Raw genomic sequence first — 26,821 nt, 5'->3', positions numbered from 1 at the left:
AACCAAAAATCGTCTGTTCCCCACGATGACGGGCCATTTCACTCAGCTCCACTTACCTTGCACACCTCACACACAATAATGGGCTCGCAATGTCGCCTGCATGAAAAGCAACTGACCCTGAGCCACTGATAAGGATGGGCATGAGACTGGCTACCGTACTGACCGGTTTCACGCACACAGCTGCAATGTTGCCAGCTTCAGCAACGTTTTTGTCACTTTCCATTTTGCCAACCACATGCTACATATTCGGAAAAAAATTGGTTTCGCGTCTTGCGAGGTTCCAACTAGACTACATTGCATTTTCCATGCGTATCATCGTCACGTCTTTCTTGGACAGGAACCGTTGGTTCCACACAACATTCCATACTGATTTTTTGGCCGTTTTTCATGGTGGTCTTAAACTTTTTGTCGGTAGTGTACATATTATTATCTCTTCACCTTGACATGTGTGTACCTCAGGTTCAACTGAACTTGTTTAAGATATGTCACATTGAAAATACTGCTTGAATTAGTTATAAAACAAACAAACAAACAAACAAACACACACACACACACACACACACACACACCATCACACACACACACACACACACACACACACACACACACACACACACACACACACACACACACACACACACACACACACACACACACACACACACACAGAGAGGCTCAAAAAGTCACTTAACACCCTCGGTACAAGGCCACTGCAGCGCGCAACATGGAAATGATGACCAATCGTTATCAGGCAAAGGGGGAACCACATTGACGCCACCCATACAGTCGGCGGCCATCTTGATGTCAGCCATCTTGAATTCAACTTCAGAATTTTAAATGGGAAGGGGGTGATATGATATATCAAATCAGTCTAGAATTTCACGAGAAATGCAATGGGGAAGATTTTTTCGACGTATCTTTAACCAGTAAAAAGTTATGACTGAATTCTTGTACCAATTTGCTCCTTTTCGAGGTGTTAGAAAAATGCCTTAAAATTTGTTTAGCGCACTGGTAATGCATCGAGATCAAAGTGATGTCTACGGAGAGAAGTTTACATGCCATTGCACATGATTTTAATAGGATACATCAATGAAGAGCTGCGCATTATGAATGGTTGTCGCGAACAATTTACAGTGTGACGCTTCCATTGAATTAAAAGTCCTTCACAGTGACAAGGCTAATGTTTATGTTCATAAAGAATTTCATAAACAGAATATGCGACCCTTGTCAATAACTAACTTTGGACAGAAACTGCTTCACAATGTTCCCATAGTGTTCTGGTGTTCCTCCCTATTGAAAAAAACTCTGTAAAAAGTACCTTCTTCCATAAGCAAGGATGATATTTAACAAACCCATGTAGCCCTAAGCATTTAAGGTTCCGTTGATGGAAAATTGACTAACCAATCGTGTTCCACACAGCACGCCACACCATTAACTTACCAGCACTAACCATTCAGCTTTGATCTGTCAAAAATGGGTTATCAGATAAAAAGCATTGAATATTCTGACCACTTGGAAACTTCCATACACATCAAACCAACCAACCACCTCCAGTATCTCCACTACTCCAACTCACACCCCTACCACACCAAAAAACCCATCCCTTTCTCCCTAGCTCTCAGAGGCCAGCGCCTCAACTCATCCCCCTCATCCTGCCAAAACTACAACCTACGCCTGCACCAAGCCCTAACTAACAGTGGCTACCCCTCCACCCTCATCAACAAACAGATCACAAGAGCCACCTCCCACAACCCCACCAAACAACCCAAAACCAATTCCTCTGCTCTGATCACCCAATACCACCCCACATCATGAAAATCAGACATACCCTCCACTACCTCCTCCCCATCCTGCACAGTGACCCCGACACCAGGGACATCTTTTGGGATAAACCTAGGGTCCTCTTCCATCCTCCCCCCAACCTCAAGAACATCTTGATCCAAAACACGCCCACCCCTTCCACACCACTCCCCCCAGCTCACAGGTGCAAGACCTGCCCCATACTCATCACCTCCCCCACCCTCCTGATCCCCACAGCCACAGAGTTCACCCTTCACCCCAAGGGCACCTGCCACTCATCCAACCTGATTTACACCCTCATCTGCCAAATCTGAGGCAACTTCTACCTGGGCGAAACCTCCACCCCCTTGAATCTAAGGATCAATAATCACCATTCCTTCCGCCAAAACTCTGATTTCACAGTTGCCATCCACACCAACAGCCATAATACCACCTTCAACAACTGTTTCTGAGTTGCCATAATAAATCTTTTACCCCCCCCCCCCCCCCACTCAGACACGTCTTTCCACAGGCAATGGGAAAGGGCCTATATATCAGGCATACACGCCACTATACCCTCCCGGACTTAACCTAGCCAACCAATAACCTTTTCCCTTCTTCCCCGAAACCACCCACCCTATGCAGTAAACACTGGTGAAAGTACCTTATATTTGTTTCCTATCGTCTTTCTCTGGCAACATTATACCAACGCTACAGTTAGTATTCTGTGCTCCTATTCTTTGTCATTCTGTGAACTTCTTTCTTCTCCCTTGAAAATGTGGCCTAGGTCACGAAATATCAAACTTTTCCTTTACTGTGGTAAGTGCTTACTGTCTCCTTCTGCATTTGTGTGTGTGTGTGTGTGGGTGTGTGTGTGTGTATATATATATAAATATATAAATCATGGTTGATGAATCAACTTTATTCCATATTATTTCAGTGGCACTTTGAAGAAGGTTGATCTCCATTATAGCCAAGATGATGATGCTGTCACGTTCAGAGAAAAAAGGATCTACAAATTCATTCCTGATTTGTCTGTGGGGAAACTGAATGACACACTGATAGTTCCTAATCTTGCTCTGCTGGTAAGTTCCCAGTTAATATTAGCATTGTCCTCACCAGGGAACACAAGTGGGCACCAGCCCACCATCAAACAGTCTGAGCTCACCCAAATGCCCTACCACGGTGGCCACTCTAAGACCATCATAATATTCAAGTATAATTCCTGGATTTCAAGGCGAACTTTCCAAAAATTCAAGACTATACCAGCAGATGTTATCTCTATTACAACTTTAAGAATTACGGCCTCTCATCGCCCACCCACATAAATATATTAACAATACAAAAGATATGTGCGATTCCAATGCATCCAAAAATTCTAATTCAATTCACTTGAACAGTATATATGTATTTAATTTAAGGTGTGCAGTTTACATTTGCCATTTTGCATATTCAGACTAGGAATACATCTGCAAACACTAGTCACAAATGTTACGGGATGTAGTAATCTACATGAAATTGTTAATTGTATAAGAATTTCAAAGTTACCTAATCAACTTCAAGATATCATATCTAGCAATGTCAGATAGATTGTTCTCCAAAACACTAACAAACCAAACGGATTGAGAGAAATCTGTTTTCACGCAACTTTCTTTTCTTTTCCTTCTTCGATAAAATTAAAAGCTAAACTGTAAAAACTTGACTCAGGGCATTAATAAATGTAAATTCAATGGGATTTGGATTATTAAAAGTTTCAATTTTTCACGTCTACAGAAAAAAATTCAAGCAGAATTCCTGGAGCCAATAATTCACGCAGAATTCCCGGTGAGTATCCACCCTGCTTGCTTACACGCTGATGACACCATGGTCATATACAAAAAACCAGAAGAGATCAACCTGTTGTTGGAAAAACTAGATAGCATCCACCCCAGACTAAAATTCACCATAGAACATGAAAAGCAGGCAAAATCAATTTCTTGAACCTCACCATCAGCCGCGGGGGAAACAAATTCACAACCACAGTTTTCAGAAAACCAGATGCAGGTAACCATTATATCCATGCACTATCCAACCATCCACCCAAGCAAAAGGCCAACTGTTCCAGAGAAGAATACCTGAGAGATGAGATAGCAACCATCACGGAACTGGCACTAAAACATGGATATACTGAATGTCAACTCTCCACATGGTGCAGCAACGCTGAAATCCAAGGCAGACAACCTGCACCATCAACACAACCCACTGCGCCATCACAACCACATCCCAGTAACAAACCTTACCAAAGTCCTCCGCCCCTACAACATCCAAATAGCACACAAACCAACCTCCAAAATAGCTGACCAACTAAACAAACATAAACGGTACTTCCTCTCACCCCTCAACAATCCAGGCATCTATGATGCTGAATGCGAGTGCAAGGCTCATTACATCGGCAGATCCATCAGGCCCATCAGTGAGAGAATTCAGCAGCACCTATCAAATGCAAACACTGCCCAACCCACCACCGGACTTGCAAAGCATATCAAATTCCACAACCATAAAATTAAGAAAGTACATGTCAAATACAAAGCACACACTCTGATAGACACAAAAGTTAAAGAAACACACGCCATCATGCACTACAACCATGAACTGAACATGGATACTGGTCAGGCACACCACGCCTGGCTTCCGTTACTAGCAGCAATTAACACCGGTGAACAGCAGACATACAGGCGACAGCAGCACACCTAGCGGTGATTTAGGAAAAAACAACAGAAACGCGGCAAGCAACAACACAACAAATTCCAACGAGGATGGTGGCAGTGGCTACCGAAATTAATAGAAAATAATGTAAAACAGCTTCTCGGAAAACATGAGTACCTTAATTATCTATTACCGCGTCTCTCATTCCCATAGTATGAATAGACTTTTATGTAAGGTTGAAACCAAGTGAAGACTTTTAAGTATTTCAACAACAAAAGTTTTGGACTGTAAGCAAGCCATTCTTCTTTCTACTAAGTTAATGTCACTGCAAACATACGGGCAGTTTATATCATTACATTTCAGACGACTGAATGCTTCCTTCTTCCGACAACTAAATATCTGAACAAAAGATCATGTATCCTCTTGAAATGCAACAATACCAAGTTGTTTGTAGTAACCATAAAAATAGATACTTGTAGAAGTCCCAGAACGTAGATACTACATAGGTAATATAGTCACATGAAATTCATAGAAGGTAAATGGCGTTCACTAGTAAGGTAGGTCAAAGTCAGTCTGTTTTAAGGCGAAGAGTGGTAGTTTCGCACCAGGTCTGCATGAGGGCACGGGAGGGAGGGTCAGTGTGATTGTATAGGTTTGGGATGGTGATGGCCATTTGGGGTAGTTTTACATTTATGGACAGAACATATCCCATTTATTTCTTTGCAGACAGCAGCCTCGTTCTTGGAGCGTTCTTCTTTTATGGTTAAGATGGGATTTTCGACACTGATGATTACATTCAAATGGAAGCCATTTCATCGCATATCAGCAAAAGATCTTCTCTCTGCACATGACAACACACTGTTTAATATATTTAAGAGAATAATGCCACGAGAAGTAAAAGTTCCAATGGAAAACTTTGGTCTAGTTTCACGGGTAAGTGATATGAGAAAATTACAAAACATTTCCACTAAAACATTTTCTTATCTGTAGAGAGCTATCACAAAACATACATCAAACATGTGATGGTATCTGGATATTGATTCTTGTACAGGAAATTAATATTTTGTACCATTAATTGTCACATCAATAAACAAATTATTTTACCACCGAAGTTACCAGGTTTCAGTATCTGCCCGGATAAGGAATTTCTTTCTTAGTGTCGCATTCATATAAACTTTCATGTAATCATCACTCATCCTCATTGTCACAATTAGCCAAGAGTGGCACAATAGAGAGCTAACAAAAAAAAATACAAATAAACGAATTAGACTGCATTTCTCAGCATAGGAAAATACACTTATGTTCATTTCATCTAAGAAATTTAATCAATTTAGTTTAAAACATTGTTAGCACTCTAAGATCATCAAGTTTCAACTAAAATTGTTGATCTGAAGAATAGTACAAAGCGTTTGTCTGATGCGAATCTAATAAGATGACGACAGCTCAACTATCACTGACTGATTAATTGAGTTGTTGTTTTAAGTCCACTTTATGCACAGTAAGGCTAATCGGGACTGGACCTACAGTTTAAAGTGGGATCCAAACCACTATGTCCCCCAGCACAATCATTATTTTTATTATTTGGAGTTTATTGTTATAAAATATTCCTTAAAAAGCTAAATATGCAAGCAGCATTTAGGTAACAAAAACATTTCTACCCATGCTTTTTTCAAAGTCGTAAAATTTGTAAACATCCTGTGTTTATCTTTTTTTCCAGGTGAACATTACATATCCAGACACGATGACAATATTCACAGGCACAGGGACTAAAGGTGAACGAGGTAGAATAATCAGAATAAACAACAAGACCTTTGAAAGTGACACAAAGGAAGTTTATGGGTACGACATTGGCCTTTACCCTATATATTTGATACGAGACAGAGTTTGACATCTTCAGGACAGAAGTATGTAGGATGGTCAGGCTTCAATACTCTGAGGATGTTTATTCGCATGGAATTCCTGCATATCGATATGTTTTCAAAAATTTAGTGACGTCACCTGAAGATCATACATGTGAGACTCATGATCCTTGTACACTTTACGGCGTATTGGACATAAGTGAATGTGTTTACGGTAAGTATCCAAAACTGACAATTCTGAAAATCATTCTATTCTCTGAAGCATTAGGATATGAAAAGAATGTACCTTTGCTAATATGATCAGGTTATAAAATTAGGGATTTATATATTGTATTAAAAATTGTTGATCTGGTATCCAACAGTTACAATAATTGAACATTATAAGTGAAATGCATTAAGGTGGAACAACAATGAATAACAAATGGCCAGCGGAAGTATGTTGGTTTTTGAGGGGTAAAAATAGAAATTAGATATAAAAATGACAAAAAAAGAAGCAGTATATCAATGACGATAAACATGAGAAAGGCAGTTTAAATTATCATTTCACTATTTGAACATAAAAAGAAAAAAATAATTTTAAAAAAATGAGGCTCCTAACATTATACCAAAACACATCACCCAAGATTTTTCAAGTTTCCAGGCATTTTAAAACAAATTTCACGGACCACTTTTAATGCTCTATTTAATAAATTAGTGTTAAATCTTAAAAACTGTTCAAATGACGAATTTATTGCACTCTCTTGTAAAATAAATGAATAAATTAAATATAGAAACAAGTATTTGTATTAATAGTTTTTCTTGAATGTACGCATTGCTTGCATTGTAGAATTATTTTCCTGTAGTTTACGGTTATAACAAGCATAAGAAAACAGTTTTCCTTGTGACCATTCAGGAGAACACACGCTCCCTTCATCAGACATTTATTTTCATTTTGACTAAAGATACAGTTATAAAAATGGTTAGCAAATTTTTAAACAAAAATAATCTGTTATATAATGGATGTTGTCAATGTTACATTGTTGTAATATAGCAACTTAACTGTGAAAAGAAGCAGTCTGTTTTATTTTTATTTCAGATAAAAAAATTTGATCACATTATTTTTTATTTAAAATTATGAATCCTAAATATCATCAGGTAATTCAAAGTTATCATTGTTTTCACGAACTCTCTTGATGTTTTCTGTTACATTAAATTTTTAAAGATGGTGGCTTACTCCATTTGTGAAAAAGAAAACTCCATACTGGATCTATGTTACCATTTTCATTATTTAATTTATTCCAGTGTTGTTCTGCAATTAACGAAGCTTCCCAGACATTGAACTCTATGTTTCCCGTCAATCTTTTTAAAACCCTTCTCTTTTTAATCAAATGCTTTTCTTCGATGATGAAAATTAAATTAATTGAATTAAAATTTTGAATTCATTAAATGAATTCAAAATGAGAAACTCTCTATCAGATGTGGAAACCATAGGAATATATAATAAAAGTTGTTCATGTTCAAAGGATTATGTAGGACAAACAGCAAGGAAAATGGCAATAAGATGGCATGAACACAATTTGGACATTATAAATCTAAACCCAAGAACAGGTTTTTCAGCTCACATCATCAAAGACAAGCATTTGATTAAAAAGAGAAGGGTTTTAAAAAGATTGACGGGAAACATAGAGTTGAATGTCTGGGAAGCTTCATTCATTGCAGAACAACACTGGAATAAATTAAATAATGAAAATGGTAACATAGATCCAGTATGGAGTTTTATTTTTCACAAATGGAGTAAGCCACTGTCTTTAAAATTTAATGTAACAGAAAACATCAAGAGACTTTGTGAAAACAAAGATGACTTTGAATTACCTGATGATATTTAGGATTCATAATTTTAAATAAAAAATAATGTGATCAAAATTTTTTTTATCTGAAATAAAAATAAAACAGACTGCTTCTTTTCACAGTTAAGTTGCTATATTACAACAATGTAACATTGACAACATCCATTATATAACGGATTATTTTTGTTTAAAAAATTGCTAACCATTGTTATAACTGTATCTTTAGTCAAAATGAAAATAAATGTCTGATGAAGGGAGCGTGTGTTCTCCTGAAACGTCACAACGAAAAACTGTTTTCTTATGCTTGTAATAACCGTAAACTACAGGAAAATAAGTATTTGTATGGAATATCAAAAATCAAATATCACCAATTTACACAAGAAGTAGAATATGTTCTCAGTGTCCATTTCCAACAAGAACACTTCAGGTTTTGAACAGCTTTCCCCAAATTACCTAACTATTTTACTTGTATGTATTATGTATATTTGATACATTTACAATGTATTGTAAGTAATTGCTATTCATTGCATTTCTCATTCAGACAAGAAGTAACCGTATGCTTATCTTAATACACTGGTGCATTAAATTTTCCATAAATGCATTAATTACTTTCAATTATAATCTTGAGAATCACTATTCAAAGCATCCCTCCAAAACTGTTATACCAATTACCAAAAGCCTCCAATCTATGTCGCAAACAAATACTACAATACTAGAAATAAGAACTGAAAATATCTGCCGAACTAGATTAATTCAAGGAATCTCCAACTTTCCCATTACTCATAAAGAAACATACGGTGAGCATGCAGCATGTGATTAAACATATGGGCCAAACTTGCACCTTTCACAGTGCGACAGAAAGTTTAATGCTGTTTTTCATTTGATGGATTTCAATCTCCGATAGCATCTCTTGTAGGGTATCCAACATACATGTCAAAAAAAAGTGACACAAAAAACTACAACAGAAAATAATAGATGCTTGTTAAACTGTTAAGCCACACTTGCAAAACACTTGGCCATCGATAGTGTACCATCTTGATATTTGTCGGGCCACTAAAGGCTTACATGTGGAGATCTACTGAAACTTGATAAGTTTCCTTAACAGAAAATGAAAATCCCATAAGTCTAGCATTATTAGCATTATCTACAATACCTTGAAAGGATTTTCTCTTCTTCTTCAAACCAGGAGGACCCTTCCTCATTTCATATCCTCACTTCTACCTTGGAGATCCACAACTACTAGACATGGTGGATGGAATTTCACCAGCTGTAAAAGAAGAACATGGATCATATGTTGATATTCTGCCAGTAAGTGGAATTACACCATAGATATCTTTTAAGATAAGATGATACAATTTGATTAAAAAAGCGATTATGTAGTAGAAACCACAGAGCACCAGAAGGAAAAAAATAGGTATTTTGGAGTATCAAAGTCTCCACTATGAAAAAATACAAATTTTAATGTTTTCTAAAAATCTGGGCTGTTTGTAGAACAGAAAACATTCTACCTATTCAGTCAAGTACGTGTATTATATCTTAACTTTGGTATTTGTGTCGTTTTTATGCCAATTTTGGCTAATAATGACAATGAGGATGAGCGATACTTAGATGAAATTGATGAAGGGAAATTCATGGAAAATATCCATGCCCAGATCAGGACTTTTACCTAGAAACTTCAGTCTCAACATTGAAAGTTGGCCACTCAACACGTTTGGTCACCGAGCCAGGAACGGTGAAGCACAAAAATATCAAATTTGTAGCTTGTAATATAATATTTGAACAAATTTACATGTTATTTGTGCACCATTATTTTAGTTTATATCGAAGGGAAATGATTAATGTTTATGAGAGACGCAAGTGCATGTTCTGAACATACTCTCAGTATGAAATACAAAAAATATGTTCTTGTGCATCACTCAATGGTACACTCAACCTGAGACCACAATGGTCTGACAAACTAGGTTCAATTACTACATACTGATTGATTTTTGGTTTCCTTTGCATTTCTGCTACTTTTGGCTAATCTCGAAGATAAGAATGAGTGACAATATGATGAAACAACACAAAGAACACCCATGTCCAGGCCAGAATCCAAACCTAGAACCCCAGGCATTGTAGAGCACTGTGCTTACCACATCACCACAGAGGCTGGTGTTTACTACATACTACTTTGAATACTATTTATTAGGCATTTGATGCTAGAGTTGATGAGCTGTATCTTTGCGGGTGAACTCTGCCCAATCCCGACTGCGCAGTAGCAAAGTGGAGGAGCTACCGGCTGCGCGTCATTATCCTTGCGTTCTGTCCTTGCTGTCGACCACCCAACGGGCAAGTAGGTGGCAACTACCTAAACGTATCTCTCTCACACACTGCACGGAGTAGCCAAGGTCACCCGCAAAGATACAGCTCGTCAACTCTAGTTTAACCTGTCACTGCACAAAAAGATTTGGGAAGAAACACTAAAGCATAATAGAAACAAATTAAAATGTATGTAAAAAAAAGTTTATTGTATGGGATCACTCCATGTCAAATCAACCGGGGTCTGAACCTCGACATCTCAGAAATAAATAATTTCTGGTGCAGTGGTAGTACCAGTAATGTTGACGAAACCTACCGAATTTCAGATTTTTGCGGCTCAGTTTTTGAGTTATTGACTTTCAAAAAAGCAAAAATCCCAAAATTTGACGACGTTTTGAAATCTTTAAACAGCTGTAGATCAAAAATTATTTGACCTAGAGAGCTGAAATTTGTGTCATTCTCTTCTGCTTTTAATGAGCTTTAATTTGAAATGCAAGGTGACTGTGGTATTTGAATTTTGTAATTTTTAAAACACTTTTTAAAAAAGTTCTTTTTGAAAATCTCAAAAACACAATTTTTAATTTTTTGCAAAAAAATATATGTTTTGAAGACATCAGTTGACTTAGTGTGCAAAATTTCATAATGGGACGGCAATGGGTTCTATGGAACTTATTATTTTTCTATTGTAATATGTGCGAAATTTGCGAAATTTGTTGACTTCCATGTTAAAACCATAACTATAAGCTGAGTGGTTGATATTGGAGTCTTCATACTAGTTCATTTTATAATTCTTGGACAACAAATAACATGGAGATACCTAAAATTTATCACTTTTAATATCAAGTAAGCAAATTGAAAAATGTACGAGGGGAAGTCATTGAACAACAGCAATTTGTTCTCAACTTCATGGAGATTTATGCACAATGAAAATTTGTGTTTCAGCACTCAAAAATGTTTCTTAGCAACATGCCATAAAGGTGTCATGACGATCGAGCAATATGTGCCTGTGCAGTAGCTCATACAACATGGCTGCTACACTGTTAACTTGCACCGTAGAAGAGCAACAAAGTGTTATTCATTTTTTTGAGGTCGGGGGAGTGAAACCTTCTGATATCTACAGCAGAATGGAGGTTCAGTACGGAGACAACTGTTTAAGTCAGGGGAAGAGTGCATGAGTGGGTAGTAAGATTTAGACGGAACACGAAATGTCAGTGATGAACATCAGAGTGGGATGCCAGTTTGCGTGGCAACTGAGTCAGTGAAACAGAAGATCGATCAGCAAATCTGTTAATTTAGTATGCTTTCCTCTTACTTAAACAATTGACTTAATGACTTAATTCCTGTTGTTCCCTGTGGAACATAGGGCATCAACAAAGCATCTCCACCTGGTCCTACTGACGGCAATTCTCTTCACTGCATTCCAGCTCTTTCCTTCCTCCAAGGCCTCAGCGTGAACAGATCTTTGCCACGTCTGTCTAGGCCTCCCTCTTTTCCTTCTTCCCTGCGGGTTCCAGTCTAGTGCCTCTCTCTCGACAGCCTCATTTTCCTTCCTCAACGTATGCCCTATCCAATTCCATTTTCGCCGCTTTATTTGTATGGACACCTCGGTTTCTCCAGATTTTCTCCAAAGTTCTTGGTTTTGAATCACTTCTGGCCAAAAGATATTCAAAATTTTCTCAGGCAGCGATTGATGAAGGTCTGTAATTTAGAGGTAATCGTTTTTGTTACTTTCCATGTCTCAGACCCATACAACAGTACAGACTTAACATTACTTCAAAAAATACGAAGTTTGGTCTTCATAGATATCTTCTTGTTTTTCCATACTGGATAGAGACTCACAAAGGTGCCATTTGCTTTTTGGATTCGTTGAGAAACATCCTGTGCCGCCCCTCCGTCTTTTGCCACCACACTACCCAGGTAAGTAAAGCTATCCACATTTTCAATAATCTCTTCACCAATATTAAACGGGTCTGTTTTTGTGGAGTTAATCCTCAGTGCCTTGGTCTTCTTGGAGTTAATCACAAGTCCTGCTTTTTTTTGCACTTTCTATCAGATCTGCTAGTTTTGTTTGCATATCACCATGTGCTTCAGATAAGAAGCACAAATCGTCTGCAAAATCAAGGTCTTCTAGTCTGTTATTCAATCCCCATTGGATACCACGTCTTTTCCCTCCTATTACATTTCGCATCACTGCATCGATCACGATCAGGAACATTGTAGGTGATAATATACAACCTTGCCTCACTCCAGACTGCACATCTATTGGTTCAGATACACGGCCTTCATGTATAACTCTACATGTATAATCACGATAAGTTTCTCGGATAAAATCAAGAATTTTTGTGGGCACTCCATATCGTTTCACTTCCTTCCACATTGCATTTCTGTTGACCGAGTCAAATGCTTTCTCGAAGTCAACGAAAACTGTATAGAGAAGAGATGACCATTCTATACATTGTTCCAAAATTATCCGGAAGGTGTTAATTTGAACAATACAGGAGCGATTTGGTCGAAACCCTGCCTGTTCTCTTCTGAGTCTCAAGTTAACATGCTCCTTAATTCTGTTTAGGATAACTCTAGTGAAGATCTTACCCGGAATGGAGAGAAGTGCTATACCTCTCCAGTTGTCACACTTTGATGTATCCCCTTAAACAATTGCTCCGTACTGAACCTCCATTCTGCTGTAGATTTCAGAAGGTTTCACTCCCTCTGCCCTCAAAAAACTAATACTTCATTGCTCTTCTACGATGCAAGTCAACAGTGTACCGGCAATGTTGTACGTGCTACTGGCAGGCACGTACTGCTCGATCGTCACAACACCTTTATGGTGTGTTGGTATGGAACCTTTTTGAGTGCTGAAACACAAATTTTCATTGTGCATAAATCTCCATGAAGTTTAGAATAAAATTCCTGTTATTTAATGGCTTCCCTCGCACATTTTTCAATTTGCTTACTTGATATTAAAAGTGATAAATTTTAGGTATTTTCATGTAATTTGTTGTCCAAAAATTATAAAATGAACTAGTATGAAGACTCCAATATCAACCACTCAGCTTATAGTTATGGTTTTAACATGGAAGTCAACAAATTTAGCAAATGTCATACATTTTACAATAGCAAAAAAATAACTTCAATAGGAACCGATTGACGTCCCATTATGAAATTTTGCACACTGTCAAAACATATATTTTTTTTCCAAAAAAATTAAAAATTCTTTCTGAGACATTCAAATTAAAGCTCATTAAAAGCAGATGAGAATGACACCAATTTAAGCTCTCTAGGACAAATAGCTTTTGATCTACAGCTGTTTAAAGATTTCAAAATGCCGTCAAATTTTGGAATTTTTGCTTTTTTAAAAGTTATGTTTTGAAAGTTAACTCAAAAACTAAGAGCCGATCTGAAATTTGGCAGTTTTTATAAATAAAAAATTTTAAAGATCTGAATCCTAAAGGTTCAAAAATATTTTTTATCGGTTAATTTGACATCGAATGACCCTATGACAAATATATTATACATAAACATGATACAACAGGCATTCACATTCATGATAACACCAAAAACATGAAAGAAGAAAAAAACAAAGAAAGAAATTTTGACTGGATAAAATTACATGCTAAATAAAGTGTATCCTCGATTTTACATTTTTCATGGGATGAAGCTGGAAAAACTTAAAATGCAGGAAACTATAAAATCGAGGAAATGTTTTAAAATTTTTGCAATGATGGGACCTTCAGGATTGAATAATGTGGGAAAATGTTAAATCGGGGAATGTAAAATAACAGATCCATTGTATGTTGTTTTGTGCATAGTAAGTTGCAATTTGGTTTCTTACATGATTTCCAGTGTATTCTGTCAATTTCCCCAATATATATACGTATATTCGTATACAGTACAAATTGCTACTCTTTCCCAGTTCTCCAAGACTTCAAAATAGCTAGCCAATTATCCTCATGATGCTGTGAAACCACCAAACTTCTGGAACTTGTGTGGAATCGAACCAAAAATAACGAAGTCAAGCGTGATAACCATTCAGTTTGACTGATTGATTTGGTTTAGTTTGCTCTTCTACCACTTTTGGATAATCGTGAATATGAGTGATGATACGATGAAGTGACATGCCATGCGCAGCCAGGGATTCGAACCTGGGACCCTTGACATCATAGTGAATTATCTTTCTTTATCATTTTATTGCTGGGTTCCCCAGTGGCACAGTGGCAGCGTCGTTGCCTTGTAATCAAGGGGCCCCAGGCTCGATACCCGGAGGAGGCACATAGTGGTTCGGATCCCACTTTAAACTGTAGGTCCAGTCCCGATTAGCCATACTCTGCATAAAGTGAACTTAAAACACCAACTCAATCAATCTATCAATAATTGTATTGCCGAGTACAGCTTGTTTTGGGGAAAAAATAATGTGAAAGTTACAACACTGATTTCTGCAAAATAATAACATAAAAATTCAGCAATGTACTTTTTCATGTAACCAAATGCATTTTGTTGCAAGAAATATTTCATTTTACACAGCTCAAACCATGTACCTTATGCTTATTGGTTTCACAATGAAGACTTTGTGCGCTGTAGCACTTGATCTAAAAACATGCACTTCGAATTCTTCAATTGTTTTATCGCAGCAAACAGCAGGTTATGTGTGAAGTTGATTAACTGATATTTTTTTCCTATGTTCTCTTTTTTCTTCAGAAATTTGGTTTACCTCTGAGTGGGGCAGCAAGAATTCAAATAAATATCGATGTGAAAAAATCAAAAGGAATAAGGCACATGAAAATATTTAAAGAGGATACTGTTTTGCCTGTTGCCTGGGCAGAGGAGGTTAGTATTAGTGTTCAGCGATATAATGTTATGATATTTTGGCAATGTATATTTGTGTAGGGGATCTATCATCATGATATTTGGTGATATTTCGTCACAATATTTTGGCGATATATATCATGTAGGTAATATATCATCACGATATTTGGCAATATATCATCATGACATTTTAGCAATATATATCGTGGAGACGATATATCGCCGATATCACAATACAGAAATAATATCGTATCCTATCATCTGTGACGATATTTTCTTGATGATATATCATGATATCAAATTTCCGATATCATTCATCTCTAGTCAGTATTAGGAATAAGCCATACCATACACTGTTTTCACATAATTTTGTGAATTTGGTTAGAACAGTTTTGAGATAGGTGACATTTGCCTCTGCTAAGCTACATTTTAATGAGTCTCACTTCAAAACAGAGAACACAATAAAACTTTACATAAGTCATTAAGTACAGAGCCGCAGTGGTCTAGTTGATAGGGCATCTGACTGCCACGTGGGAGGCCCGGGGTTAATTCCCATGGTGGGTGATCTAAAGTTGTAATTTTTCCAGCCTTCTCCACAAACAAAGTGGCTCTGGGGTTCACCCAACCTCAAATCAATGGTTACCTGGGGGATAAAGGTGGCTGGAGCATGGTGCAGATCACATCACACCAAAAATGACAGAGAGCGAAATGTATGGGGCCCTACACCCACATTCCCTAAATGTACCTTGATGGCACGGTGCTATATGCATGAGGAACTTTACCTTAAGTGCATCATGGAACACGTACAATAATGGTATTTGGCACTACCGTAGGAGGTGACCAGAAGGAAACTTGACTACAAGTACAGTTTTATTAGACAGACGCACTTGTAATGACTAAGTGCCTTTGTCAAGGGGTATCAAGTCTATTTGTTCAGCACTAAGTCTATCTTGAATGTGAATACAGGAACAATCTGCAAAAGAGTTACGATAATTAGGATTGAATAACATTTGTTTCTTGGATCAAAGATCCAATTGTGTAATGATTTTTACAAGTTGTGCAGGAGGATGAGGAATGACTTTAGAGTAGAAATAAATTTGAAGTTTGGAGAAACTAATTTACATGTTTTAGTCACAGGTATTATATTATCACCAATGCTGTTGATGAGTTTGGTTTTAAGCTTACCTTATCCACAGAAAAGCTAATTGGGAGTGGACCTACAGTTTAAAGTAGGATCTGAACCAGTATGTGCCTTTATTGGGTATCAAACCTGGTACCGTTTGATTACAAGGCTACGGCGTTACCACTTTGCTGCCAGGGAGACTCTCTTATGATAAATGATGCTGTAAGTGCAAGTGACTACATTTGTAAAGCACTACTATCCAAAGCATTTTCTAAGCATGGAAAAAAAGTGTGCAAATACTGGTACAATGGGATGCACAAGTATTCTTGGCAAAATGTTCATAACTATTTTCATTCAATTTACTCTTGAATTCTACATGGTTTTAAGGAATGGATTGATATGCTTGTGTAGGAGTTTCCAGCACATTGTTTGGTGTTTTTTTTTTCAATTCCGAATGATCTTATTGCATAAAACAAAACAAATAGAAAATAATATGGCGATGAGCAATTTGTTTGGTAATACATACATGTGCTTTCTACTCTACCAAGACAATAAACAATCCTAACCTCTCTGAATGTATAAATAATCATTCTTAGCATGCAGGAGCTTCATTGTATTGCTGCCAAGACCACCAAATCACACTTGCCTATCCTCCTCCTGTAAGGATATGAGATAAAAAAAATATTATTGTACACAGAAGACAGTAAGTAACCAATCATTTCTCTCTTTTCATTACAGACTGTACATCAACTTCCACTTCAGTTTGCGTGCCTGGTCTTCTTTGCTGCCTATTTGTCACCCCTCATGGCACTTCTGTCAATGGCTACTTCACTGCTAACATTAGTCATGCTTCTAAGATATGCCATTAGATCAAATGTGATAAAAATGACTAAATGAAAATTCTCCGCAAGCACTCAGCATAATTGCGATCTCAGTATGGAAGATATGTTGTTAATGAGTGTTGCCAACATGACTACGTGAAGATATTTATTGAACTGTATTGCATTATGGCCAGTTATTGTCAACACTACCTCTTTTTATTAATCATGACCTTAAACATGAACAGGATCTAACTTTGTTGTACGACTCAAATTTGATACTCTCATCGAATAGCAATATTGTGTGTCATGAGTCAAACATGGAACCAAAGGCAGATATAGTGTCGTCAAAGTCTGTTGCATATCTAAATGTAAATATTATTATACTTTTGTCAATAACAAAATAAAAACATTAACATTATTGTCAGCGTACTTAGTTGGGATGTTATCACCATCATCTTGTACAGGTTCTTTCTTTCCCCCTTTGCACCTGATGGGGGCTCTCTTGGCGGCTGCCCGGACACCAACTCTTGACAAATTGCATGCAATATCTCCGCTATGGAAACCGCTAACTTCGAAATGACTTCAAGTTCTCAGAATCATAGTCACAATTACATTAAAAATAAGCACGTTAACTGTAACGGGGGATGTTGGAAATGTTGTCCTCGTGCATCCACTCGTTTTTGGCATGTTTTTAGGAAATTTCGCGTAGCTTTGGTAACAAGACACGCTAAAAGGGCACTTAAGTTTCCCAACAGCTCGAGGCACCAGAGTGCCAACTGAAACACATGGCTTTGAGCATAACTTGTGAATTTCTTTCTTAACCCCATTTCATTTCAGTAACTTCTCAGTTCTGTCGTATTTTTAAAGTGGTTACATGTTACAGGTGTTCTTGCGATTTTCTATTGTTTTATACAGTGCTTATTAAGTGTTCCAAGTGTTGAGTTGAGTTGGTGTTTTAAGTTCACTTTATGCACAGTAAGGCTAATCGTAACTGGACCTACAGTTTAAAGTGGAATCCGAACCACTATGTGCCTCCACCGGGTATTGAACCCAGGACCCCTTGATTACAAGGCAACGACGCTAATGTTCCAATTGTTATTTGTGTTTTGCTATAGTTTTAATAATGGCACATACGCACACATTACAACAAAACGTAGGACCTCCCCAATGGCGCATTGGTACCGTCGTCGCCTTATAATCAAGGGGTCCCAGGTTTTATTCCCAATGGACGTGCATAGTGGTTGGGATCCCACTTTAAGCTGTAGGTCCAGTCCCGATTATCTTGCTGTGCATAAAGTGGACTTAAAATACCAACTCAATCAAACAACAAAACGTTTTTATGTACAATTCGTATCTGATTACAAATTCTTGAAGGGATGTTCATAGACGATTGTCAACAGAATTCCCAGGTGTGCCTGTTCCACAAAGAAATACCGTACGAAACCTTGTGAAGAAATTGAGAATGAGTCTGTTAAATTTCTGTAAATGAATTATGGGGAATGTTAGTGGTGGGGTACTTGATCCACATTTAATATTCTTCTCTAACGAAGCAAGGTTCCATTTACAGGGAACAATGGAACCTTAATTCCGTTGTTGAAATCATTTTGAATAAGGATATCTAATCTTTTTTTCTAAATTTTATTTTATTTGAAAAAAAATATTTATAACATTTTGATAAAAAATTGTGACTTTATTTCTCCTTTCCCAGCAACAATGGGACCTATCGTCCATTGTTGAACTCGTTATGAAAATGGATATCTAGCCTTTTCCAAATTTCATTTTCTTTTAAAATAACTCACTATCCTACACTACATTTTCGAAGTGTCTTCCTTCATCTGTCCTTTTTCATCAATGAGAGAGAGAGAGAGCTTTTGTTCCATTGTTGTACTTTCTAAGTTTCAGATTTGCAGCCTTGTTTAAATTTAACTTTTTTTTAACAATCTCGCATTTCTGCAATGTTTCTCACATTTTTATCGCATGTTGTGCCATTTCCCAGTTTCCCACCAAATTTATCGAAATCAACCGATTCAGTGTGCATGGCTACATGGGTGTACGTGTTTCGTGCTCATCTCGTGACTCGAACCTGCGACATAATATCTAAACTAGCGTGGTTTCTTCTCCCGTTCCTCTTTTGTCACCCTGCTTTATAGGTTAGCATTAGCAAAGTGTTTATCTATGAGGAAAATTGTAAAATAAAGTCTATGCAACAAACCTTCACACATTAGAAGAACTGAAAGAATATCAGGAGAGAAACTGTAGCAATTTCTGAAGCTGAACAGTTGCGTGTAAATGGATATTTCCGAAAAACGTGTGGATGCACGAGGACAACATTTCTAACATACCCTGTGGTAAGGTATGTGCTTATTTTGATTGTATTTGTAACTGTAATTCTGAGAACTTTGTCATTTCCATTCTGGAGATATCACATATATGATGGGAGTAGCAGTCAGATGCCCAAAGGACAGAAATAAAGTTTGTGCGTTTATGAAAAGTTTTCATAATTCTCGCAAGTTTAATTACTAACTGTTTTCAAAATGTTACATAATTTTTGTATGAGACTTTTCAGTGTCCAATATTATTTACACCATCCACGGCATAGGTGTAGCTACGGGGTGTGCTGGGTGTGCGCACACCCTAATGGGCTGCTTTATCAAAGAGAATTAACACAGATATTTCAATAAGAGAGAAAATAAGCGGCAGTTTGTAAGAAGTTAAAAATGTCATTACTTGGTACAAACGTGTGCATTATCGCTGATGAAACAAGTGTCTATAGTTTTTCGATGTCGTTGGAGAAAGAAGATATTTACTGCATTCTACTCTGTACTGCAGCGCCCTTCTTCTATACCTGTCACAAGCTGCACGTGTGAGAGAGCTTTCTCCAAGCTTACCCAAGTTAAAACTAAATTAAGAGCAAATCAGAAGCAAGATAGATTGGAAGCCCTGCTCTTGCTATTTGTGGAACGGGAAAAAGCTTAGTCTACTGATGTAAATGAAGTTATTGATGAGTTTAAGAACATTGTACCTTTTGACCGACGTCTCTTGTTATAGATGACGTGTATTTTGATGTATTTGTTTGTAACATTTATGAACATTTTGTGTGTGTGTGTGTAATTTCTATGCAATTTGATTATTTTCTACTACATATATTCAGAAATTTTCAACACTGTCATTTAGTGAATTTATTTTCCTTTACAAACATCAGTGCAGTTAAAGAGCCAAGTGATTGTGTTGCAAAATATGCTATTAAAAAGGTACAAGACCACATTTTTTTTCTTTGTGCACACCCAAATATAAAGTTCTAGCTACGCCTATGATCCAGGGTCATCACTATAACAAATCAAAGGGAGGTTAAATAAGGGCTTATAAACAGGATGAGGATTGATAGGCACTAAAAACTCGCAAAATAAGCAGCAAATAAGAACAAAATACAAAATAGGTAACAGTTGGACTGAAAAGTTCGTAGGCTGACTCATAGATGGCGTTACTAGAATTAAATCCATGTTATTTTTACTTAGTACTAACCTTCAAAAGATACGTGTATAAATTTCACAGCTGCCGGATAATTAGTTCGTGAGATATAGCATTGTGAGTGAAGCAGCTTTTGTTATTGTGAAAAAATGGATAAAAAAGAATTTTGTGTGTTAATAAAGCATTGCTTTTTGGCGAAAAAAATACTGTTGAAGCCAAGGCTTGGCTTGATAAACATTATTCGGACTCTGCACCAGGAAAATCAACCGTTGAGAAGTGGTTTGCTAAATTTAAACGAGGCGAAATGAGCATCGAAGACGATGCACGCAGTGGACGCCCCAAAGAGGCTGTTACTGACGAAAACATCAAAAAAGTCCACAAAATAATTTTAAATGATCGTAAAGTGAAGTTGATCGAGATAGCTGAGACTTTAAAAATATCAAAGGAACATGTTGGACATATTGTGCATGAATATTTGAACATGCGAAAGCTGTGTGCAAAATGGGTGCCGCGCGTGCTCACAATCGATCAAAAGCAACAACGTTTTGATGATTCGGAGCAATGTTTAGCGATATTCAACCGTAATAAACACGAATTTTTCCGTCGATATATTACAATGGATGAAACATGGCTCCATAACTACACTCCAGATTCCAATCGACAGTCAGCCGAGTGGACTGCACGTGATGAACCGAATCCAAAGCGTGGAAAGACGCAACAGTCGGCTGGCAAGGTTATGGCATCAGTATTTTGTGATGCGCATGGTATTATATTCATCGATTACCTCAAAAAGGGCCAGACCATCAATAGCGATTATTACATAGCGTTGTTGGAGCGTTTAAAGGATGAAATCACGAAAAAACGGCCCCATTTGAAGAAGAAAAAAGTGCTGTTTCATCAAGACAATGCACCGTGTCACAAATCAATGAAAACGATGGCAAAATTATATGAATTAGACTACGAATTGCTTCCCCATCCACCATATTCTCCAGATCTGGCCCCCAGTGACTTTTTCCTGTTTGCAGACCTTAAAAGAATGCTCGCTGGAAAGAAATTTAGCACTGATCAAAAGGTAATCGCAGAAACTGAAGCCTATTTTGAGGCTAAAGAGAAATCGTACTATAAAAATGGCATCGAAAAATTGTATGACCGCTATAATCGTTGTATCGCCCTCGAAGGCAACTATATTGAATAATAAAATCGAATTTTGTCAAAAAAATATTTTTTACTATGTTAGCCTACGAACTTTTCAGCCCAACTGTTACTAATCGTTCTGCACATCGCCCTATGATGCCAGGGGTCCCAGGTTCGATTATTGGTCTGGGCATGGATGTTTGTGAGTGTTCATTCATCAATTTCATCATATCGCTCATCTCCATCTTCGCAAATTAGCCAAAAGTGGCACAAGAAGCAAAGTAAAATAAATGAAATGAAATCAAACTAAACATGCTGAACATTTTTCATCATTTTCATGGATTAGGTACTGAAAAAGCTGTTATCTTCGAAAGAAGCACTTGTGACTATAACAGTCAAAAAAGAACACTATACCTGTGAAACATGAATACCCATTCACTCAGGCACATAGTGGTTCTGGTAATTTACAATGCATTACACAGAACAATGATATATTGTGAACGAAGCGAAACGAGCAAGAAAATATTTGGATTCAATTTTTTTGCAGGCTGTAATCAATTTTGATTTTTAATAAGGTGCAAATTATTTCACGGGATGCCAATGCATTCTCTCCTTTACAACTTTTGTGCCTCCCTGATGGTGTAGTGGTAACATCGTCGCGTTGTGATCAAGAGGTTCCATACCCGGTAGAGGCACAGTGGTTCGGATCCAACTTTAAACTGTAGGTCCAGTCCCGATTAGCCTTACTGTGCATAAAGTGACCTAAAAAACGAACTCAATCAATCAATGAATAATAGTTTTTCTTGTATGTACGCATTGCTTGCATTGTAGAATTAATCAATCAATGAATACCACTCAGAAATGTCACAAGACGGTTTTTAAACATAAACGCCTACATTATCTTGCCAAGGAACAAAAAAAGGCATTTTATGGCAAATCGTTAGCCTATTATTGCATAAAATTTCAAACAAATCTCCGGGATCAGCCCCCAGATTTCCTAAAATCGTGCCAAAAACGAGTGGATGCACGAGGACAACATTTACAACATCCCCCGTGGTAATTAACATGTTTATTTTGAATGTAATTGTAACTATAATTCTGAGAACTTCGCACATGCGCAGTAAATATTTTGCTTTAGACAGCGTGAAATATCCATGTTGCTTGAGAATTTCACCAATTGAATGCAAGCTTGTGTGACCTGTTATCCTACAGTTGTGTGAAACGTTGCTGTTGATTGGATTGTTCTCTACAGGTATGTGTCACCTGTCACTTCGGTCTGCATCTACAGTGAGAAACATTGCTGTTGACTGGCTCATTCCCAAGCGACATGGAACATTCACATCAAGCAACAGGACCCTATTTAGTCTAAAGCAAAACATGCAAGAACAACAAACCGAGGCGACACGATACACAATATTGAGAGAAAGGCCAAGCCCGATTGACATGCAAGCGACATGCGACACGAGTAGCTTCTTTCAGTCATGAACAAGCTATGAAGATGTAATTGAATTCATTGTTACTAGCCCTCTTAGGGAAAACTCATACCAAAGTGAAATGCAATACATGTCGCTTGGGAACGAGTCAATCAGCAGCAACATTTCACACCGTAGCAGCATGACAGGCCGCACAAGCCTATGCTCAATTGGTGAAATACTGAAGCGACACGTGTTACCGGTCACTTGTCGTTCAGGTGTGATTTCTCCCTACATCATGATTAATGTATTCACATAATAGCCAAACTAAAACATTAATGAAACTAGAATCAGAAAATTTGCAAGATGTGTGGGTTCCATTATTATAACATAACATTACATAAAGTATAATTGAATGTGCAGTGAATTATTTTTAAAATTTAAATATCTTCCTTCAGCATAGTTGTATTACCTCCTTATGAAATAGATCGGTGCTCTCAAAATGTTAATGTATTACCCAAGAGTGTTCTTTATATAGACACAAATTGTATCTTTAAAATGCGTTGAAGTTAATGTGACAATAATTGAAATTATATTCAGAGATCGAGACGAGAACGAGAGAGCGTTTACATAACTTGGGACAAGAACGAGATTTACAGTTTGAAAGAGGACCAGACTGTCTCACTTCCTTTTGCTGTAATTTCTGTAGGGCCTCCCAAGGTACGTATCTAGAAATACACCGAACCAATTGTCAGGAATAAAAATAATATGATGTTTAAGTTAAAATTATATTATTATCACATAAATAGGTAAAAAGATTTAATAACAGCACGTTTTCATTAACTAGCTTACCTGTAGTTACGATGGGCATAATTTGCATAAAAACACGTGCCCTGGCAAAGAAATTCATTTCAAATTGATGAAGAATCGAATATTTATTAAATAAAAGAGAATGTTAGATCTGGTTGGCAAGAAGTAAAGTTCCTGATTAATATTTTATGCATATTGTTATAAATAGTAGCCTGCAAGCATAAATCTTTGGTACGGTACTTCGAAGCCCCATGATTAAAATCTCCCTTCCAATAACATCAAAGAGTGGGCCTCCTCGATGGCTCAGTAGTATTGTCGTTGCCTTGTAATCAAGGGGTCCCGGGTTCGATACCCGGTGGAGGCACATAGTGATTCGGATCCCACTTTAAACTGTAGGTCCAGTCCCGATTAGCCTTTCTGTGCAAAAAGTGGACTTAAAAACAACAAATCAATCAATAAGTTCAAAGGAAATTATAGCCATCAATTATGTAATAAATGCTACACAAGTATAATTTCATTATTTAATTTTAGCAGTCCGGACCCCCCCCCCTAAATATATGTCCTTGAGTTCCCTCAATGGAATTAGTAGTAATTATCTCTCCTTGTATTTAAGGAGTTTCCCGTTCGATCCCCGGTGGAACTACACAATGGTCTGGATCCCACTTTATTCTGTAGGCCCAGTATAGATTACCCTATTTGAACATGTAATTGACTTAAAACAAACTTTAATTTTGCTATAATTTATGTAAGATTCAATTGGGACAGTCTCTGTATTAATGTATTTATCCTTTTGGAAAATAGAAATAAGACAAATGAAACACAATCAAAACACAGCCTGGTGAAGGAAATCAACAATGGATTTTCCGAAATGGTCGGAGCACGGTCAAAAGCCGCCCCCAAGGGAAAATACAATGCCAAGGGTAGAAGAAGAAGAAGAAAGCCAAGCCATGCCTACTGTAGTAAAACCTGGTCAGAGTCATCTATCGGCAGACAGCTGAACTTGTAGGACTTGAACATAACCCCACCAGACCTCACTATGGCTTGAGTAAAGCCATTCTCAAAGGACATAAAATGGTGTCTGAAAATGCATATCAATGTTTGCAATAGCGTAATATCACAATGGGCCTCTCAATTTGAAAAAAGAAAAAAAGAAAATCAGTTTACTTAGGAAACACGATTTTCGTGAGAGATTTGAAATATATATGCATCAAGAATATCAACATATTTCTTCATATGATGTACACTTCGTATGCAAATTTTTTAACTGTAATGCATACTATGTAAATATCACTTATAAATAGTTGTCCTGAATGTACATAATTTGTATTCTGAAAATGTAAAACAGCAATAAAAAAAATCGGAAACGCATGTGACTACCATGCTAAAGGTCCCGGATTCGATCCCTGGCCGGTTCAAATACGGGAACTTTTCTAACGTTGGAAGCAACTCTGGCGCCCACCCAGCGCCGAATGATATGGGTACCGGGGGGAAACCCTGATCACATCACCCCCACTCACGACCGGATCAAGAAAGTGTGGGGCATTACCCCAACATTCCCTATACGCCTTCATGGCATGGTGCTTTTTTATGTTGAATTAATATAGTTCTCAATACATTTCAACGGTGTACAACTGAGGCACTGGAAATATGCTGAGGGCACCTAACCAAACCTCACTATGGAAAAATAGTCACAACTCTTGTATTCCCGTTATCTTCTTTGCATTCGCCCTGGCTTTAATATATATTGCGATGGGAATTTGCAGAAGTAGAAAGAAGATTCTTCTTTTTATGTTTACATGCACAACATCTGACACTTCCCCCCTCCCCACTCTCACATGCATCAGCTGCGTCTGAGGCGAGTGACAATCCAGGCCTTGAGGGTTCCTTCTCGATGTTCTACAGGGAGACATCTCGCGAGATTTATGGAGATAGGAACCATATAAAAAGGATTACGATGCTGTTACACACCATACATTCGGAGGGTGTTACTTTACATCACACTTTGGATAACTTACTTAAGGAATATGCAGCATGGTCCTTTCTGCAGGTTCTGGTTCCACTGGTAGTACTTCTTTTTATGAGAGGCGTGAATGATGCCGCATCTGTGCCAGAGGAGCGCTTCCTTTCGCCTACAATCAGCAGACGGTTGTATTAAAGAAATCCAATATGTGCCTAAAAGAGACATATTCTTGTCATGCTTTGTGGTCTCAAAAGTATAGATTACTCTAGTTTTGTGACGGAACTTATCCCATTACAAATTTTATTTCTACAGGATGATGTCAACATCATCTACATTACAAACATGCAATCTCAAATATATTGCCATTTTTCATTACCACACCCATCATGATTCTAAATATTGAATTGAAAATATTAAAATTCCTAATGCGCTTTGAGTACGTTGTTACCAAAATTTTTACTCCTCCATTGTCAGTTGTTATTTACTTAAATATAGTCTTGTAATTTGTGTTTATATTGTGTTATAGTTGTGATGTGTTTGTGTGTGTCTTGTGTAGTAGTTGTGCTGTCTAATGTGTTTGTGTTCGTCTTGTGTAGTAGTTCCTCCATTCATATTGGGGGTAATGGTATAAGATTGATTACTTTTGCAACCTCAAAGAATGTAATTGTGAAAAGTACCACTTTTAAACATAAAGATATCCATAAATATACCTGGTCTTCTCCAGATGGTAAAACTCATAATCAGAAAGATCATATTCTCATTGATAAGAGAAGGCATACTAGTATAATTGACGTTCGTACACATAGAGGTGCTGACTGTGCCAGTGACCATTATTTAGTAATT

At 37.3% G+C, this 26,821-nt stretch overlaps 1 protein-coding gene across 1 annotated transcript in view; it reads left to right on the top strand.

The window, feature by feature from the left end:
- Positions 1-6,270: 6,270 nt before the first annotated feature.
- LOC145986685 (platelet glycoprotein 4-like) overlaps positions 6,271-26,821 on the top strand; it is a 251,330-nt gene continuing 230,779 nt past the window's right edge. The window contains exons 1-2 of the mRNA XM_083120996.1: positions 6,271-6,537; positions 9,336-9,457. Coding sequence (XP_082977122.1) covers positions 6,378-6,537; positions 9,336-9,457 — 282 coding nt within the window. The 5' untranslated portion in view covers positions 6,271-6,377. The remainder of the gene's footprint in view (positions 6,538-9,335; positions 9,458-26,821) is intronic.

This window comes from Lepisma saccharinum, chromosome 4, assembly GCF_977018435.1.
Source record: "Lepisma saccharinum chromosome 4, izLepSacc3.1, whole genome shotgun sequence".
Lineage (NCBI taxonomy): Eukaryota > Metazoa > Arthropoda > Insecta > Zygentoma > Lepismatidae > Lepisma > Lepisma saccharinum.
Note: the sequence above shows the minus strand (reverse complement) of the source record. Positions and strands in the feature narration are given on the sequence as shown.